This window comes from Trichosurus vulpecula, chromosome 2, assembly GCF_011100635.1.
Source record: "Trichosurus vulpecula isolate mTriVul1 chromosome 2, mTriVul1.pri, whole genome shotgun sequence".
Taxonomy (NCBI): domain Eukaryota; kingdom Metazoa; phylum Chordata; class Mammalia; order Diprotodontia; family Phalangeridae; genus Trichosurus; species Trichosurus vulpecula.
The window spans coordinates 440,328,608-440,348,689 of record NC_050574.1 but is presented as its reverse complement, the minus strand read 5'-3'; the positions used below and the strand labels follow the sequence as shown (position 1 = coordinate 440,348,689).

At 40.8% G+C, this 20,082-nt stretch overlaps 1 protein-coding gene across 4 annotated transcripts in view; it reads right to left on the bottom strand.

The window, feature by feature from the left end:
* The window catches only part of KDM6A (lysine demethylase 6A), a 276,748-nt gene extending 257,508 nt beyond the window's left edge, over positions 1-19,240 (bottom strand). For 2 of the 4 annotated variants that reach the window (XM_036742808.1, XM_036742809.1), the window contains exons 1-2: positions 18,136-18,438; positions 17,798-17,861 (exon numbers count right to left, since the gene is read on the bottom strand). In XM_036742808.1, coding sequence (XP_036598703.1) covers positions 17,798-17,861; positions 18,136-18,290 — 219 coding nt within the window. In that variant the 5' untranslated portion in view covers positions 18,291-18,438. Of the gene's footprint in view, positions 1-17,797; positions 17,862-18,135 lie in introns of all 4 variants that reach the window. The other 2 variants (XM_036742806.1, XM_036742807.1) reach the window with 2 other exon arrangements.
* Between the last annotated feature and the right edge of the window lie 842 nt (positions 19,241-20,082).

Below are 20,082 nucleotides of genomic sequence, written 5' to 3'. Positions count from 1 at the left end.
AGGAACCTGGGAAGGCTTGTATGAACTGATACAAAAGTGAAATGAATAGAACCAGGAGAACTGATAAAATAACAGTATTACAAAGACAAACAATTCAGAAAGACTTAGGACCTATAATTAACACAACCAACTACAATTCTAGAGGACTTGTGAAGAAAACTGCTAACCCACCTTCATGTAGAGTGGTGATGGACGCAAGAGTACAGATTGAGGCTTATTTTCTGGAGTTTGTTTCACTTTACTATGTGTATTTGTAACAGTTTTGTTTTCCTTTCTCAATGGAGAGAGAGAGAGAAAGAGACAAAGAGAGTGTGTGTGTGTGTGTGTGTATATGTGTGTGTGTGTGTGTGTGCACGCGCGCGCCTGCCCACGTGCTCAGGAAACAGTGAGAGTAACAGAATTCAGACCCGAAAATAAAACAGATTTTTTAATAAAGGTTGTGGTTACTGTCTACTATCTGAAAACATCAACTCTAAAAATAAAGTATGTAGAATTTCTTCCCAAGTAGTTTAACTACCAAGTAATCAATCTTTTGGCTATGGCAATCCATGAAACAAAGAAAAAATATACAACAGCCTTCAGTCCTATGCAGGAGAGTTTCTAGATCATCCATAAAATAATTTAATCGCTGATATTCCAAATGTACTACTGGAGGAATTAAGCCATAGCAATAGAGACATGCTAAGAATGAAATAAGAATAATGGTTCACAGGTTTGGGGGAAAAATAAACAAGGTGTTAGTTTCAATATGCAACAATTTAGGCAACAATTGTTATTATTCCATAGGACACCATCATCTCACCTTGTTTTGAGTATGAGCATAAGAAAAAAAGGCCACAACTGCTAATATAGCAACATTTCACAAGGCCTTCCAAACCAAGTGAATATGCCTGCTTTGATATTCTGTAACTTGAAACACAAAGGCAGAGAAAGAGAAAGACAATGAACTATACGTTGGGAAACAGTTCACCACAACTGAATAGTCAAAGATGTGAACAGATAGTTTTCAACCATTTGAAAAAATGATCCAAAAGACTAATAAGAGAAAAACTAATTAAAACAGCACTAAAGTTCTGTCAGATTAGTAAAGATTACCCCTTCCCCAAAAAAGGAAAATAACAATTGTTGGAGGGAATGTAGGACAGGCATACTAATGCAAAATTGGTGGAATCATCTTGGTACAACAACCTAAAATTCTATTACCAACCCCCTCCAAAAAAAATATCATTGAATTATGCATACCCTATGAAAGAGTAGCAAAAACAATCAGAAACAAAGTGCATGCCCACCAACCAAATTATGGTTGATAAATGCAAGGGAATATTATTGTTCCCCACAAGAAATGAAAAACACATCAGATTCAAATAAAGCTGGGTTGATACTTGTATGAATTAATGGAGAGTACACTGAGAGAACAAGAATAACAACTAATACAATGACTACCATAACAACTTTGAAAGACTTCATATCAATTTGGTGACCAATTTTAACCTCAGAAAGTCTCACTTAAGTCTTGAGTGAACATGATTTTCACTTTTTTGCTGAGGTGGTAGACTAGAGCTGCAAAATGAGACCATGTATTTTATGATGGCTAAAATTTTTGTTTTCCTTGCCTGTACTTATCTGTTACAAGAGAGGGAAAGGAGGAAGTGGATAAGTAGTGAAAGTGATGCAAAATTAAAGATTAAAAAAAAAAAATCAATGAAACATTTTTAAAATGCACAAGAGCAAAACGAAGTTCAGAAGAGGACACAAACAAGCAAGGTATTTCACTACTATAGTTTTAAACCAGATACACATTTTAAAAACTTCATATAACATAAGTTCACATTTTAATATATATGGCCCTCCTTTTAATTTTTGGTATACTGAAATGCTTGCTGTTTCTTAAATTAATCACACACACACACACACACACACACACACACACACACACACACACACAGAGTCCAGGACTCAGAAATGAAGACCAAATGATTAAACACTACTTAGAAGCTGCACATCTACAAAGTACAGCTAAGTCTGAAGGCACTAAACATGGTAAGAAGAATGTAAGCTTCTTGAGGGCAGGAACTATTTCATTTTTATCTTTGTCTCCAACATTTAAGCAGTGTCAAGCACACAGTTAGCACTTAATAAACATTTGTTTACTTAATAAATGTTTTTGACTTTCTGGGCATATATTTTTTCCAGATTTATTTAGAAATGAAGAACTTGACCATATCAAAATTCCCCAACATATGTCCCCCAAGGCCCTTTCAGGAAGTCCATGACAGGTCAAAACTGTATTGATAATAATACTAATGTTTTAATTTCTAATACAGTAAGTAAACAGTGAATAGATAGCTACAACCTACATAAGCTCTTGGGGGAGGGAGGGGTATGTAGAAGGGTCCCAAGACCACAAAGTTTGAGAACTATTGGACTACATAAACGGAGAGAATTCACTCATCACAGGTAAGTCAATTCCAAATCAATAGGTACGCATTTAGTAAGGTCAAATATTGAGAATATAACTCTAAAACACCAATCCAGTCAAAAAAAATTTTAATATGAGAAGATGATGACCCTGGATATGTATTAAGATCTCCAAAATTAAGATCAACTCAAAACAACCTCAAAAGAAAACACCACAAAGGAAACAGTTTTCACAAGCTCATGATCTAGAACAACTAGAGACCTTGGAGGTCATCTAGTTCTAACTTCACAATTTGGAAAGGAGGAAGCCTGGCAGCACCCAGAGAGGTTAAATGACTTGCCCAAGAGCATCTAAGTATTAACTGGCAGAGGCAAGATCCATACCCATGTCCTGTGCCTCCAAATCCAGGACTCCTATCCGCTCTATCATACTGCCATCGTGAACGAAAATATTGATTTTAAGTACCACCATAGCCTACAAAAGTTTAATCAGTGTTGAACCAACAGTTCTCAATGGACCAAGGAAGCCCAGAAACTACCTCAGATGACAAATATTTACTCTTCTTGCCAAGCAAAAGAAAATAGTAGCCAACAACACCACCCAGTTAGAATATAAATTCAAGCTCACAGATTTAGAACTGGAAGAGACCTCAGAAGTTATGTTGTACAGATGAAGAAAGTGAGTGCCAAAGAGGTGAAGTGACTAGCCCAAGATCACACACAGGTAGTAAGTTGCAGAACTGGAATTTGAACCCACATCTTATAATTCCAAATCCCATACTACTTCCACTATACCATGTTTCTACTCTCACTTGCTTATTATAAAATACTGCCAGGAGGATGTAAGATTATAAGCAATATAAACTTATAAAACAGTGAAGAAGAGATGAAAATCTGTCTACAGAAGGCTTGTTTGAGACACAAGAACAGTCTCCCAAAGAAAATGTCATTGAATGCAAAGTTATACATGGTAGTTATATGAGCCTCCATGCTGTCTTGGGGAGGGAGGGGAGAAAATCTGGAACTCAAAATTATGTAGAACCATGTGTGGTAAACTAAAATAAAAAAATATTAAAAAAAAAGAAATAGGATGGAAAAAAAAGAATTATAATAAATTTAAATATTAATAATCACTAAAAAAAAATGTCATTGAAGCTAGAAGGAGAACAAAGCCCAAATATGGTACAGATCTATCAAAATTTCTATAAGCAAATTTACTTTTTAAAAAAAATAAAATTTTATTGAAATCTTTTGGTTTTCCACCACCTAAGGTTTCCCAATGTATTCCCTTCCATCTGCCTCTGCCACTTCCAAAAAGTTATCCTCTATAACAAATAAAAAGTTATACCCTATAACAAATAAAAGGGGAGGGGGGAAATAGCAAAACTAATCAAGACATCAAGAAAGGCTGATATATTTTATAGACCTCTACACAAAACTAAATGCTGTAAAATTATAATGACCAAGGTTGGCCCCAAAGAAGAGGTACGAGAAGCCACTTTCTTCTCCCATCCTCTACACACAACTTCTTTGCAGGTGTGGGAGACTTTTACTGTAAAACACATCACTTTACTTTGAACATTCACAACATGAGGCCACATTGGCACTCTTCCCAATATGCTCTGAGGATGAAAAAATGGCCCTTGATATGAATCAGGTTGTTCAGAAAGAATATCTAAAGCAGGATAGATAGATAGAGACCCTTCATGGGGCTAAAATAAGTCTGAAAACACCGTAGGATCAATTTTCAAGTTATCTGAAAAGAGAGGGAACGTACCAAATAATGGGAGAGGGGGATAACAGATGGCATTAACCCAAAAAGGCAATCAAGAGGACAGCAGCAACCTACCCATATGCCAACTTTCTCATCTCCCTATAAAATCCTTATGAATTTTTTCACATTTATCAAGGGCACTAGATAAAAATGTACAAAGAGAATAGGCAAACATTTGCAATCAATTTTCTGCAGCACAGCACCTCTTCACCGTCACAAATTACTTAAAGATATATAGAATCCCACCGTGTTTACTATTTGCTGAGTATTAAAACATATCTGACACAGTAGAGCAAAAGACAATCTTAAAAGATCTCCTTCTCCTCCATCTCTCTCATACAGATGTTAACAAGATTCCTTGATAGCTACAAGGAGATTTTTGTTCAACAAACCTCTGATTATCAATATCAAGTTAGATAGAAAAAACTAGGAGACATGCTTACACAAGGTGCTCACCACTGTCAAGCAGATTAGTTTGTGCAGAGACTAAAAAGAAGGATATTTTTCTTCCACATTAAGGTGTCGTAGGGTCAAAAAGATTTTAACTGCTACAATGCTCTTCCATTATTATTGACCTTTGTTATCATTTGTCACTAACCTGAGGAACATAAATGATTTAATGTTGCTTGTCACAGAATACACACACACACACACACACACACACACTTACTTCTATATTAGTAAGGTACCTTTATCCCCTTATTAAGATTTTATGTATTGGGAATTTGTTTCCCTACCCCTGTGGAGTCTGAGCTAAGATTTTACATGTGGAATCATAACTAGGAGAGGAAACACTACCTTTATGAGGCCTTTAACTTCTCACTGAAGAGAAGCCCAAGGCCAGTCTCCTGGCACATGCCTTTTAAGTGATACGTATCCTATAAGCATTAACTGTACCTTACTTTTTGCTTTCACCCCTAAAACTAACCAAGGTCTCCCCCAGTTTTTCCAGTAATAAACCTCAGAGGTAAAGTTTCGGTCTGCAGCACATTTCCCTTATTACCTTAACTAATCCTGAACAAATCAGGGAACATTTAAATATCTTACTCTCATTTCTCCTCAACCAATAACCGTACTCACAGATCCCATGGGAAGCTGAGCCAGCAGGTAACTGCTCCTGCAGCCATCACCATCAGGGAACCCCACATAAGAGAGTACATTTCAAAAACATGTCAGAGAGAACCACAGAAACCAAATCTGGGGAACTGTTAAGATCATCACACCTCAATCTGAAAGAGGCCACCAGTTTCCTACTCTCACCTCAGTTAGACATATAGGTATTCTATACTTTAATATTCTAGGTATTTTATCCTTTCTTGATATTATACACACATACTCACAAATAGATATTTACAAATAAATATGTAATAAATAATATACAAATATCTATATAGACATTATATGCTTTAAATAAATCCTCTTTGGACATACAAGTCTTGTAAGGAATTCCCTTTCCCCCTCCCTAACATGGAACTGACTTCCAAAATAGTAATAGAAATTGAGCAAGTCTCATTTTTAAATTCTGCAAACCAAGGGAGCCCTGATTTCAAATGCTATAATAAGTGGTTCTAATTTATGAGGTTCTTCAGCTGCTCCTATTGGTGGATAATTGCACAGTCTCAAGCAAAGGTCCTCATCCATAAGATGATGACAATTACTTCACTATACCTGTAATGTGATAATAATGATGACAACGATGATGACTGGCCCTATGATTTTACTGGGATAGAGAACTCTCAACTAAGAAAACTTCTCGTCTGCTGCAGGTGGTCACATTCTCTACAAGGTTACAGTGACATACCCAGATCACACAGCCCTGAATCATCATCATCATCATCGATCCTAATGTTGACCATACCTATGGTTTCCCCAACCTAAGGAGCTCTGGGTAAGGATCACTCCTTGAAAGCAAGAACTGTTTCATTTTTGTCTTCATATCCTCCAGCATCTAGCATGGTGCCCAGCACTGTGTATGTGCTTACTATTTGTTGAATAATTTGAATGCAGATAGGTACCTCCTCTACTACTCATGATGTCAGAAGAGCTGCTGGGGCAATAAGGGATTAAGTAATTAGCCCAGATCAAGCAGTTAGTGTGTGTCAGAAGCAGAGCTTGAAACCCTGTTTTCCTGACGCCAGCTCTCACTATGCCATGCTGCCAAATAATAAAAACCACCACCACCATGATGATAATGATGATGACAGCCCTAAATCCATTATCATCTCCCAAGTGAAAGTCTGTCTTCCAAGCTAAAGAGGATGTCAAGTCAAATCAAGAAATCTTATTTCTCACTATACTTACATAAATGACCACCAAGTTGTATGGGGAACATTAAAGCAGCCCCTTCATCTCACAAATTCTTTCTCCCATATCAGTTATCTGGACCTTTAAGTGTACAACTCTTAACAAACATCAAAGTTTCAAGCTTAAAGTCAGGACATCAAACTGAACCTATGGAGGAAGAGCACACTTACAAATACCCTGTGTCTCTCCAAGCAAGACACCTTAAGCAGAAAATCATTAAGGAGAAAGCTGTGGCCAAACACATTATGCAACTTCCTATATTCTGAATAAAAAAGTCAGCGGGAAAAACTCAATTAAAGAAACCAGCACCCACACAGTACAAATCTTAACGTACACTTCTGGAACTGCAAAATGGACTACAATGGATTGGTAATGTATTAATAAGATATAGGACTTGCACTTTACGGCAACACTCCTCTCCGAAAAAAGAGGATTCTCAAAGCATTCAGAGCACAAGATAATTCAAAAACCTACAAACACTTTTGAAACCAGGACTGACAAGAGGCATGTGCCAATGGAACTGTCAAAAGTAAATGAAGTGAAGTGAAGAGCCTATGAAACAGCTAAGATCCAAGAGTAAATCAAAAGGTCTTCTACAGTCAACATCTGCATGAAATCAATCAACAATAAAGTTGAACAAATGACTCCATCACATGCATTTGTTTATAGAAATAGAAGGGGTTTTGATGGCAATTCAGGACCAAGTTTATCACCATCCAAAAATTAGAAGATTATCCCTGAAGACTTACAGACTAATACATATCAGCATTTATTATATATTATTATGTGACAGTCACTGTGTAAAGTGCTGGGGATTAAAAAGTCAAAGCTGAAACAAATGTTGACAAAATATAGGTACGAGGCAAATGTTTGAGGAAAGGGCACTAGAATCTGGGAAGGATCAGGAATAGCTTCAGAAAGGTGGTGGAAAGAGTGTTTTTTAAGGAAAAAGAGACCCCAAAAAGTGGAGGTGAAATGGATGTGCATTCAGGGTAGCAGGAATACAAAAGAGAAGAGTTGGAAGATGGAGTGCTGTCTGTGAAGAACAGATCAACTACACAAAGATAAACCAGGAAATAGCACAGCAGGCTGCAAAAATTCAGCACCTTGAATACTATCCAAGATATGACCTGGTAGCTAGAATGAAACATCAGAAGATCAGTATCATTCTTTGATAGATGACAAATCCCTATACTGCAAATCCAAACCTCAACGTATCCTAAAAAATTCAGCTAGTAAACAATACTGTAACAGAGCATTATCACAGAAAGAGCCACTACTGAACTGTTACCCCCAACTGTCTGACTATAATAATTATCATCCATTAAAAACTTAAGAACAGGGACAGCTAGGTGGCAAGATGGATAGAGCATCGGCCCTGGAGTCAGGAGGAACCAAATTCAAATCCAGCCTCAGACACAACACGTAAGCTCCTGCCCCTCCCCACCAAAAACCCTTAAGAACAACATTTGGGAAGATGGCATACTAAATACTCATGCTCTCCAAGCTACATGGAAGAAAAGCCTTTTAAAATACAGAAAACTAACAAAGAAGCTGAAATTATTTGGGAAAAGGACAAAGCACCTATCACCCCCACCATCCTATGTGCTATTGGAGTCATCTCAAGGGTGTTTTAGGAAGCAAACAAATAAAGTTTACATCCTAATAATTTTGTTTAACTACAAAAACAGCAATGAAGTGGCCTACTGAACCTGCAAAAGAAAAATATCAGGAAAGCAACTTGTCCCAGACCGTTTCTATATAAATTCCATCCCATAAGTTGAGAAGAAATTATAGCACTTAAAAATTAGTCTCACAAAAACTCCATGAGGTAGGTTTTACATGTATCATCTCCATTTTACAGATGAGGAAACTAAGCTGAGTGAAGCTAAGTGCCCCCACCTCAGAATTTATTCTTTACTTATTTTGTATATATCTTGTACTTACTCCTCTGTGTAGCCATCACAGCACTACCTAGTAGAATGTAATGTCCCTGAAAGGCAACAGCTATCTCATTTTTGTATCCTGAGAACCTGACATAGTAGGTACTTAATAAATGTGGAAGAAAGTAAGAACAGGGAACAAAAAGGCACAGTCTGGAAAAATAGTATATTATTATAATAGTATATTAACATAACAACACATTAAGAATAGTGTATTCACTGTAAGAATAGTATGAGGAATGCTAAAGGTAAGAATAAGCTACTAAGTCTGGCAAGTAAAACCAAGGACAAAAGAGAGAAAAATAAAAACAAAATACAGGGATTGCTCCTTGGAGCAGAAAGAACAATGATGAATAGCCACCAACTCACATTTTGCTTGTTTTTTTCTGGGGAGAAAAGAAAAAAGAAAAGGAAAGAAAAACGTCTAACAGTAAGTCAATAGTCAAAATAATCAGGAATATATCTTCAGGTAACCACCAGGTGTGACTAGGGAACCTTTGAAAGACCACAGCGAAGGCAACACAGGATTAAGACAGTCCCATGTTGTCTCATTTTTCAAGGGGGAAAAAAAAAAAAAAGAGTACAGTGGGATGTGCCAACTACAGTCCCCAGGTGAGTATAACTTTTAATTCTGGAGGAAATTCTACCAATCTGATAAACATGAAATCTATTCCTTTATCCAAGTTACTGATAAAAATGTGACACACAAGAACAGATCCCTGACGTATACCCCATCGAATCAAAATTACTATTTGGGTCCAGCCATTCAATCAGGTCCAAATTCACCTGAACTGTACTATGACCACTTCTACTTACTTCTTTGTAGGCATGCAGCTTCACCTTAAAAAAGCCCTATGGAACATATACAGGATAAACACAAGCTAGGGTCTACTTTTTAATTTTTTTTATTATTCCAGTATTAACATTTAATTTTCCAGTTTGGAATGTTACAAACCACATCAGACATTTTAAAAATGGATTAATTAAATCCATGATAAAAATACATTTTCAAAAGGAAATCATTTCCAATTGTGTAATATGATACAATGGGGAAATAGAGTTCAAAATAGAGAAGGTTTTTCTAGGAATGCATTACTTCCATATATTCTGTGATCAGACGTGCTATATATATAAACGTCCTACTTTGATAACCAACCTTATTGTGACATGGAGACCCAAATTCTTGAGAATCTATGCTACCAGAAGCACAAGCTCTGTAAAGTTCTGCCAAACCAAACAAGTTTCAAATAAAGGCACGGCAACAGCCTGCTGTTGTTGGAAGAAGGGTCAGGACGAAATCAACAAGCATTTTATCAAGCACCTAACAGGTACTGGGGATGCAAAGACAAAGCATGGAATAATATCTGAGAGAAAATGTTCATATATACAGAACAAACATAAAATAAATATGATGTCATTTCAGGGAAGAGGAGGCCCTAGAAGCAAGGGGGGAGAGAGAAAAGACTGCAGGTATAAGCTGGCACCTCTACTCTGTACAGTTTGGGAAAAAAACTAGTAATTCTAAGATAAGGAAGGACATTCCAGGCAAGAGGGACTATTTGCCTGTGTAAAGGCAGGGAGATGGAAGGACAAGAAAAAAGGCCAGTTTGGCTGGACTGTAGAGAGCATTAGGGAAGATACTTATAATGATGTTGGAAAGACAGCCTGAATACAAATTTAGAGGACTTTATATACTAAAGAGAAGAGTTTGCATTTAATCCTAGACGCAATAGCCACTGGAGTTTTGGTGATATGGCCAGACAAGAAGATTGGCCAGTTGGCGATAAAATGTTTGGCCAAAAAACCCATGAAGTGAACAAAATTTCAAAATGGTCTCCCACTCTGTATGGTCCTTCCACATTCACACAATAGTAACAGAATGGCAGGAAGGAGACAAAATGCCTTCCCCCCCATCACAATATTCTTAAAACTATCCACAAACATTATTTTATAGTCAGTACTCCTAAAGTGCAATCCTTGTTCAAGGACCAATGAATTGATTACAGGAGGAAAATTAACCACATACATATTAACCATAAATGAAAGAAGAATAGACACAAAAGTCTGCTTATTTCACTCTGCATCAGCTCACACACATTCATAACTCTTCATCGTTTAAAAAGGGGGATGGCAGGACCAAGCCTGGCAGCAAAGTCCCTGAGAAGAAATAGTACAAGTGAAGGAGTTGCCTTTCTGGTCACCTAGGAAAAAAAACTGAAAAGATGGGAATATGTAACATAACAGAACATTAGTTTGAGGGCTTAGCCTTGAGAGTCCAGAATCCCACTTCTCACTCTTACTAGCTGCCAGAACACAGGCAAGTCACTCAAGCTCTCAGCCTCAGTTTTCTCAAGGTTGCTGAAAGGCTCAAATGAAATAATATGTTAAAAGTGTGTTGCGAACCTTAAACAATAAGGCACAACTGTTGTTCTTATCATGGCAACAACCACACCCTACCTAAGAAACTAACATCCTAGAAGAAGACCTCTGTTTGAGGTCAAAAAGACCAAGACAGTTAAAAAGTATTAAAATCACTATTGTTTATTTGATAACCACCATCTCAAATAAGGCTTCATGTAAATAAATAGGTATTCAAAAGATGACATTTTAGAAGCCCAACAAGGGTGTCAAGAGTTAACTGTGCTGTGGTCTTGTTTTGATGTATTTTCCTTTTGATGTGTGGTCTGTCCTTTGGTACACATAGATCTGCTAAATCTATTTCTTAAAACCCCCACTGCTTGTCCAAGAAAATTTATCGCCATATACATGAATACAACCAAAATTAATCTACCAGAATTTACAGAAATTCTTCTAAGTTTGTTTTTTATTTTGTTTTTTGGATCAGACCTTATCATTTAATTGGTAAAAGTAACTCCCAATAAAGAAACTCCATCAGCAATGTGATAACCTCTATGAACATCTAATCTGCAATTTATACTCTAGGAAAGCTGCTTGCAGCACTGTGAGGTTAAGTGACTAGGCCCAGATTTATAAAAATACTAAATATGTATCTGAGGAAGGGAAATGAAGATTAGGTCTTCCCAACTCCAAGACCAACTTTTCTAAGATATTCTTCTGCCTTCCTCTTAAGTTACCTAACTAAAAGGATGAAAGGGGGGGAAAAATAATCAAATGAACTATGAATGCTTTTAAAATAATAGTATTTCCTATCAACTCTGGGGTTACTATAAAAAAGTCATAGGAAATAATTATTTGTTTTAAATTTGAATTTTTTATTTTTATTTTTTGCCAACCTCACAGACCAACATTCTGTAAACATAATTCCGAGTATAATGTCATAGATACAACTTTTAGAAACATAACACTGCTATATCACATACTGTTTGTCATTTCTGTAATTTCTATTCCACAGATCTAACACAAAAACCACAAGCAGTACACCTTTCAACAAACTAGCTCTACAATCTATATAGTTCTTTCACATTATACCCAAATCAAACAACTTCAAGCTAGAAGATACTTTGGAAGATATCTAAACTCTCCCATTACAAATGAATAAACTGAGACCAAGAAAGTCTTATCTTCCCTAAGGCTATAGAGTGAGTTAATGACAGAGATAAAAGGCACAACCTTTTGGCCTAGAGTCACATACCCAAGTTATATAATGCAAAGTAGAAAAACCAAGCCAAGCACTTCTTACTCCCCCCACAGGTACTACAGGGTCCCAGACAAGAGGAAAACAAGTATAATAATTTATCCCACATCCTCAAAGCTGCACATGTTTTTCTAACTGCCCCCCCATCTATAAACAAAAATTTGTTTTCCACTTTCACTTCCAAGAAATGTAAGATTTCAATAAAAATATCAATGGGTAGATAAATATCATAGCTACATCTTGAAGAGGATGAAGATAAGCTCTTCCTTTAACTATCTGCCAAAAATTTGAGCCCAAAGACCTAGTCTCTGATTAAAAAAAAAGTACATACACACTTATATTTGTTGTTGTTGTGGGCACATTGCAAATTCCTAAATCAAGAACTGAAAATTCAACCTCTCACACATTTAAAAGACAATCAATCTGCAAACTTGGAAACAAATACAAGCTTAACAAATTTGGAAGAACTTTAATAAACATGTACCTTTAATGTATTATTAACTTTCTGGAAACTGGACTGCAAAAAGTTAAAGACCTTGAATGCAATGCAGAAAATACTACAATCATCTGTGAAATAAAATTAAATTGTGTGAAGTTCATATATGATTGTCAATTATGTATTCATTAAATAACCTCCAAACTAATTAATTAACTATTCTACAAATAAGTGCATGTGGTTCCACAAATAGCCTAACCACCATTTCAGTTCTCAGGAAATCTGCTGTTGTTTTCTTAACACAAATTAGCTCTCTAGATACCACATTTCAAAAATATTATTATTAATAATGCACAGTGGTAATGTTCATTATCATAAGTTCCAATAAGCACAAAGCACCTCTCACTGACTTTTTACTTAGAAAAAAAAATTAATCTCATATTACTTGTAGATTTGTAAAATAACATTTGGCCCTCCGTGAAAAGACTGAACCAAAGACATGCAATATAGTATGAATGAGACTATTCCTACCTACCCCAAAAAGGAACACTACATAGTGCTAACTTGTGTTTTTAAGAAGCTATTTTCCCATCATCACCATGCTTTGTCACCTGAATTAATAAAAGCTAATTTGACAGTCAGTTGACCCCTAGTAATTTTATTTTGTAAAAACCAATACTTAGCATTAACCACTGTCATATAAAATTTTATTGTCCTAACTCATCTCCAGATACCAAACATTTTCTGTTACTTCAGCTTCAACCTTAGCCTAAACCAAGCTAGTTTTTGAGGGTCATTTCATGTAAAGGCTGCATGGTACCAACCTGTAAACACTATCAAACTTTTCAAAGTATGATTGCTTCCCTAACTAGAAAACACTAATACATCTGGCACTCCACAAAATGCATACAACAAATTCATCACCCAACTTTCAAAAAATAAAATCTTATGTTAATTATCTGAACATGTCCAATTCCATTAACTATTTTAAAATCACTATTTTAAAATCACTTTTCAAACTTCTAAAAACAGCATCTAAACTCTGAAAGGTATAGTCCAAAAACTCTCCACAGTAAAATTCATAGCTCTTTTAAACAAGATAATTCTACTGTCAATGTATCAACAGAAATATCAACCATCATAAACATTAAAGATTAACACATCTATTTAAGTGTCAGCTAATAGGAAAAATGCACAGCAATAAGTGATTTTAATTATAATTCTTCAAATATTACCAACAGAAATCAAGAACCCCTGTAATTTATAACTGCCAGCTGCTATTAACCTGTCTAGTCCAAGAAAACCAGAACTTTGGAAAATGAATGCTTTAAAATCCATTAAACCAGTTCCAATGCCCAGAAAAAATATTTTTAAAGCTACTTCAATAATTTCCCACAAAGGAAGAATAATAAATCCCCATTTTTATCTGACATAAAATATCTATATCATCTCAAAAGGTGAGCCTACACCGTATAAATGAGAGTAATGTTTAACAACATACCAAAGTCAAAGTTGAAATTCATGAAAATTTGTCCCTAAATAGTTAGCTTGATAAAAAGAGTTATCAGGACCCTTTAATAATTATTCTTTGGTAATTGATACCCAGATTCCCCATCTCACTTGTATTATACTAACACAATGCCATATTTATACTTTAATTCAACATTTCTTTTTTCATTCTGATGAAAACAAAATTAACCCAAAAGGTTTTTTAGAAGACACAAAAAAGTCATTCTATGTTTTTCCGTTAAAATGTTTTACTTCTTACTTTCCAACTACTCCACTATAATTAAAAAAATAAGAGTCCCTACATTATATATTAGAAGATTGAGTGTCAGCATTAGTTTAAACTATGAGACTGTTCATGACCCTGAATTTAAAACTGAGTTAGAATGCATGTATAACCCAATATTTTAAATACCACACTATTTCCCCTACCATATACATAATTAACCAATTGAAGACTTTTCACAAAACCATTAGCTTGATATAATAGCAACAGATATTGAAAAGCAAGTAGACTGCTTCATCACATCAGAAGAGAGGAGTCATCTGTCAGTAAAGTTATTATCATAAAATTTATACACACACACACACACACACACACACACATATAAACAAACATCAAAGGACCTCAGAATTCAGAGCAAAGTATACTTGGGCCCAATGGGTAAAAATATGGGAGGTAATGGGGGGAGGGTAGAAGATAAGAAAATATGTGGAAAAATAGCTTTTAAAAAACTTTGGTAAAACATGAAAACATGATGTAAAGTGTCTGCTTCTGATGATGAAGATGATAAGGCATAAAATATGCCCATAATCTGAGCCAAGTCTAGAGAACTGGAAAGGGCAGTGGAGTAGGGAGTCAAAGAGAGACTGGGAGGATGATAATAGATAAATCAGCCCTAGAAAAATGATGTCACCACAAGATTGAGGGAAAAACCATTAAAACACTGCAGTAATCAGTCATGCTTTGGGGGTTGGGTGTGTGTTGGGGGGCACAAAAATCACAGGTTTTATGATAGAAGACTAAAAGTGACTTTTTCCGGTCCTGTTATCTGCCCTCAAGGCAAAACTACGTTCTAAACTGTCCCAGGCCAATGAGAACTTTCATGATTCCAACATTTTGCAAAATACATAATGTTTCATACTTTCTGTAACATTCCCGAGAAACTAAATGATTAAATACTTCCTATGCCAAGATTTCAGCTCCTTCATTCTGTACAGTCACCAATACAAACAGCGAGAAAGGTTATGGTGCTATACTTTACAACATATATTTTAACTGTTATGTTCAGGCTCACCAGGCTACAATTGAGAATTGCATGACACTGCAACAACACACTCAGAGTGTTTTACTGCACTTAAACAGTTACTTTAATGTTATGGCTAATGAGTCTTGACCTAATCAGGTAGGAACTCACAACCCAGTGAGCCTTAAAGCTAACTCATTCAATCATACAGCTTAAATTTGAGCTTTTTTCATCTTAACTAAATACTAAGTATTTTGTCAAGCTCTACTATACTCCAAACTTTTGTGAAACTTCTAATGTTGGCAAACACTTAAGATTTATCTGCTTGAAAAGGCTGAAAAAGCGTTATCTATGTCATGCCAGCATATATGCTCGACAAAACCATTTCCTAAAATTTAGAAATAAAACACTTAAGATTTACTGGATCACATCTACAATGGTATGATAACTATACTCCCACCCAGAAGTTCAATGTTACTGGCACAAACGTGACCAATCTAAAATCAGCTAACAACACTACACATATAAACATCAGGTCTCATTTAAAGAAATTATAATTCATTAAAAATAATCAACTAAGTAGTAACTTGTAAGAACTAAAATTTAACTGACTTGGCCAAACTTTTCCAACTACAAATGGCTTTCATTATCCATCCCAAATGACAAAGTAGTGTAACTTCTTAACTGCTGTTAAACTAGTTACTAAATTGGTACTCTGTCATTATCATGGTATATTACGAAATTCAAGTATTTTAAAAGAATATTTAAAAGGCTCACACTGTAACTTAAACTTCATGGCTAAGCCATTAAATTTCTTTGTAGGATTAAATCTGGTATCAGAACTAATCACTAACTGTTTTTCCCAGGATGCTTAATTACTTTTAATTAAAATCTAACTAGCTAAAAGTTTAAGTTTTGGGTATAGTATTCAGTGATCTGTATTTTCTGAAAAGTAATATATGCAGTACAATTATAATTACCTTATTATAAAAGCTAGCTAAAATCAGAATCTCTTCTATTTACTTTCAAGAGAAAGTACAGAGATGCGAAAAATTAGTATGAGTACTAAAAGACGAAGGTGCTAGGGGCTAAAATGCTGACTGCAATTCCTTAAGACTAAAACAACAAAACCAACTGAAGGAAACCTGCTAGGTTTTAACCCCTTTCTCTATAAAGGTGAGTTAGGTGTCAAATGCAAAGTTATCGATCGCACTAGGAAGGAGAACACCACGTCACCGGTGCCCTGCCTAATGCACCTCCTCTTGGAGTTTTGGGGAATATTCAAATGATTTAGGCACACAAATACTTCACCAAGGCTTCAGCCTGGAGATGCCAACTGACGCAGGGACCGGGACTCCAGCCTTTGTTCAAAGGGCTCACCCATAGGCTACTACATACGCTACAGGTTGATGAGGCTTCATTAAGCTCAGGACGCGGTTTCCAGGCTTGGGGAAGGGTGCATTATTCGCACCGTTCGTATACAGTTTCCATTAAACGCTGTTAGACTACTCCGGCAGAGAGAAGCCTATTCATCGCCACTATTTCTTCGCATGTTTACCTCTTCTCCCTCCCCCAGCCCGCCCCCCGCACTTTCTCCTCCCACCCCGTCCCGCCATCTTGGGCCGATAGGAGCAGCCATTACTTAACTAAATGACAGGGCCAACAACTTTCCACACAAATAAACAGGCAGCGCACCCCAAATCCCAGCAGCGAGCCCCGGGCACGTAAGGCGGTAGAGGAGGCTCCCGAGGGAAGGGGCGCACACACGCACACACACACACCACAACTGCCACATTTCAGCGGCAGCTGGACCCCGAAAAGTAAACACATCACTGAACTTCAGGTGAAACGTACACAAAACCGGTCCCCGTTCACAGCCCGGATCCAAACTCGCGGCCGTCTCACGCCAAAGTGCAGGTCGCCCCGTCTCTGCAACCGGGCCCGAGGAAGCGCCAGAAGCGAGCCCGGGCTCGGCACTCGATGTTCTGGGCCGGCCGTCTAGAACCGGGGAACGTTCCCGGCGGTGTATTTACAATCACGAGGCGCGGGCGGCCACGCTCCTGCACGAATTCACAAGCGCCGCAGCCCTCGGCCCTTGCCCTCTCCCCCCAATGCACGCCACCGCGCCCCGGCTCGGGTAACACGGCTTTTTTTTTTTTCCACTCGGCTGAGATCGAGCCCGGGGCTTGGCTCCGGGCCGCCGCCGCCTCGGACTTCGGCTCCGATGTTCGTGGGGGAGGGGGTCGTGACCGCGGGGGGGCCGCACGCCGGGAAGACGCGGGATTGGGGCCGAGAGAGGGAACACGATTTCCTGCCGAGCTCTCCCTGGACCGCTTCTCGGCTGCCCCCGGGCAGCGGGGATGGGATCCGGGAGGGAGAAGGGACCGTGGGGGGAGGGGACAGGAGAGGTCCGAGGGGGTCCGGCGATCATCCGTCCGAGTTCCGGCGGGGGGCGAGCCGGGCCCCGAATGCCCACACCGCCCCCCGCCACTCGGGAAGGGGTCGGGAAGGAGGATGGGCTGGCTCGTCCGCTCGCTCCCGGGGCTTCCTTACCTTTACCAGCAGGGCCTTCATTCTGGCGCCATCTTCATGAAGCCTCAAAAATCCGAATAGGCGGCTGCAAGGAGAGGCGGACAGAGAGCGCGTTAATGTCCCCGAGTCTGCGCCCACCTCCCCCCCGCGGGCCCCGGCCGCCGCCCGGGAGGACCCCTCGGGGGCGGCGGCGGCGATGGCAGCGGCCGGCCGGGCGGGGAGGAAGGGGAATGGGTCCCGCCGCACACGGCGCCGCCGCCGCCTCCAGCCAGCCCGACACAGATCGGCGGGTCCCTCTCCCTCCCCCCGGGGGAGAGCGCCGCGGATCCCCCAGTCCCGGGCCGGGCCGCGGTCAGTACCTGTCGAGTCCGCTGAGCACCTCTCTTTCCTCGGCTGTCAGGCTGGGGAACTCCTCCTCGCTCTCGCCGCTCGCTTTTCCCGCCGCCATTTTCTTTTCCTCATCACCAAAAGCGGCGGTGGCGGCGGTAGCGAGCGACACTCCGCAGGATTTCATGGAAACGCAGCGAATTAACAACTCCCAACAACGAGACCCCCCCGGGCCGGGGCCGCGAACAAAACCCCCCAATCTCCGGGCGGACCGACACACCAACTTTATCGCCGCCTCCGCCTCCTCCGCCCTCCTCCTCCTCCACCGCGAGCGGCGGCGCCGAGAAATCACAACGCGGCGGCGGCGGCGGCGGCGGTGGCAAGGGCTGCGGGCACCCCGAGGGGTCGGGGTCTGGCGACGGCAGCGAAACCCAACACTGGGGTCACATCGCGGGGGTTAGGTGTGGGGCAGCGGCGGGCAGGGGCAGCGGGGGAAGCCGGAGAGCGGCGCTGAGGGGCGCCCAGAGGGGATTTGTTGGAGACACAAACTTCCCCGGCACCAGCACAAAGTTGTTGTAATTGTGTCACAGAGCGAACCCCACGCCGCCGCCGTGACCCCCCTCCCTCCCCGCCCGGCCTCGGCACAGCCAATCCCGTCCAGCGGTCGGGCCCACGTGACCTTTGTTGACTCACGTCAGCCGCGCCTCGACTCAACTTGCTAGGTCTTCTGACTCCTCCCACCAAGGCCGCCGGCGATTGGTGACGAGGAACGGGATGGCCCCTGGGCGCAGCCCATGGTTGGCTCGGGACTGCGTCTGTCCGGGGGAGGGTTGTCGACGTGTAGGAACATTAAGTTGGGTTGTGCTCGTTAAATATACTCGTGAAAAGAATGGAGGGTCCGGACCGTGTCACCTCGGGAGCTGCGGGGGGCATGGGGGAAGGGGGAGGAGGGGGCTGGGGAGTAGGCGGGGGTAAGAGTGCGAGGTCCGGGGTGTGAGGGCTCGTCCGCCGCGTCTGTCCAGTTAACGCAGCGGCGGAGGCGGGGCGCCTTCGTTCCACCCTCCAGCAGCCCAGCTAGCTACGGCTCTCTGGGGCTGCCGCCGCCGTGGCTCCTCCTCGAGTGGCCTCGGCGATCCTGGGGGCGTGGGTCCGTGGGTGCAGCCGGGCTGGAGAGGGAGGGAGGGAGGAGCCGTCACGGGTTCCCCCTCCCTCGGCGCGAGGCGTTGGCTTTTGGCACCGCTGGGTAATAATGGCTTCCCCAGCGCACACACCCCGGGGCTGGAGCGGGAGGGGGAGGGGAGGGCGCGGCTGCCACCCCACCCAGATGGCCGCGGGGCCCACCCCTGGCGGTGCCTGGGGCCCCGAGCTCCCCCAATGGCTGGGTGCCGGTGGAGGGAAATGATCTCTGCGACGAAGCGGGCCGGGCCGAGCGGCGCCGCGGGGGAACGGGCAGCCCGGGCGGGCTCCACGGGAAGAGAGTCGCCAGCCCGGGTGATCAGATGCCAGGCTGGAGGCCGCCGTCTGGTTACGTCAAACTGGAGCCCAATTCTGCGTCCACCTTTCCGTGCACATTCGAGAAATAATCACTGCTCAGGCAGCTTCTCTGAGACAGAGTGATGGAAAATCGGATGACGAGATGCCCGATTATTTTTTTCATCTCGGCTAGTGCTATATACTTCAAGCATAGTCCGCGAGCCGCAGGGACTCGACCGGGGCAGGACCCTTGAGGGTCCCGTGGGCTGGGGCGGCTCTGGTTGTGTGAGAGCAGGAGAAAACTGTCATTAGAAGCTCCGTGCTACACAATAGATTGTTAGAGCTGAGAAAGACCATCTCATCCCCCCCACCACCACCACCACTTCATTTCACTTCCAGTGGGAGAAAACGAGACAGAGAGGTTAAGAGACTTGCCCAGAGCTTCACAGCTTGGTAGCAGAGGTATTTTGACTCTTGCAAGATTCCACCAGGCTTCCTGCTTCCCA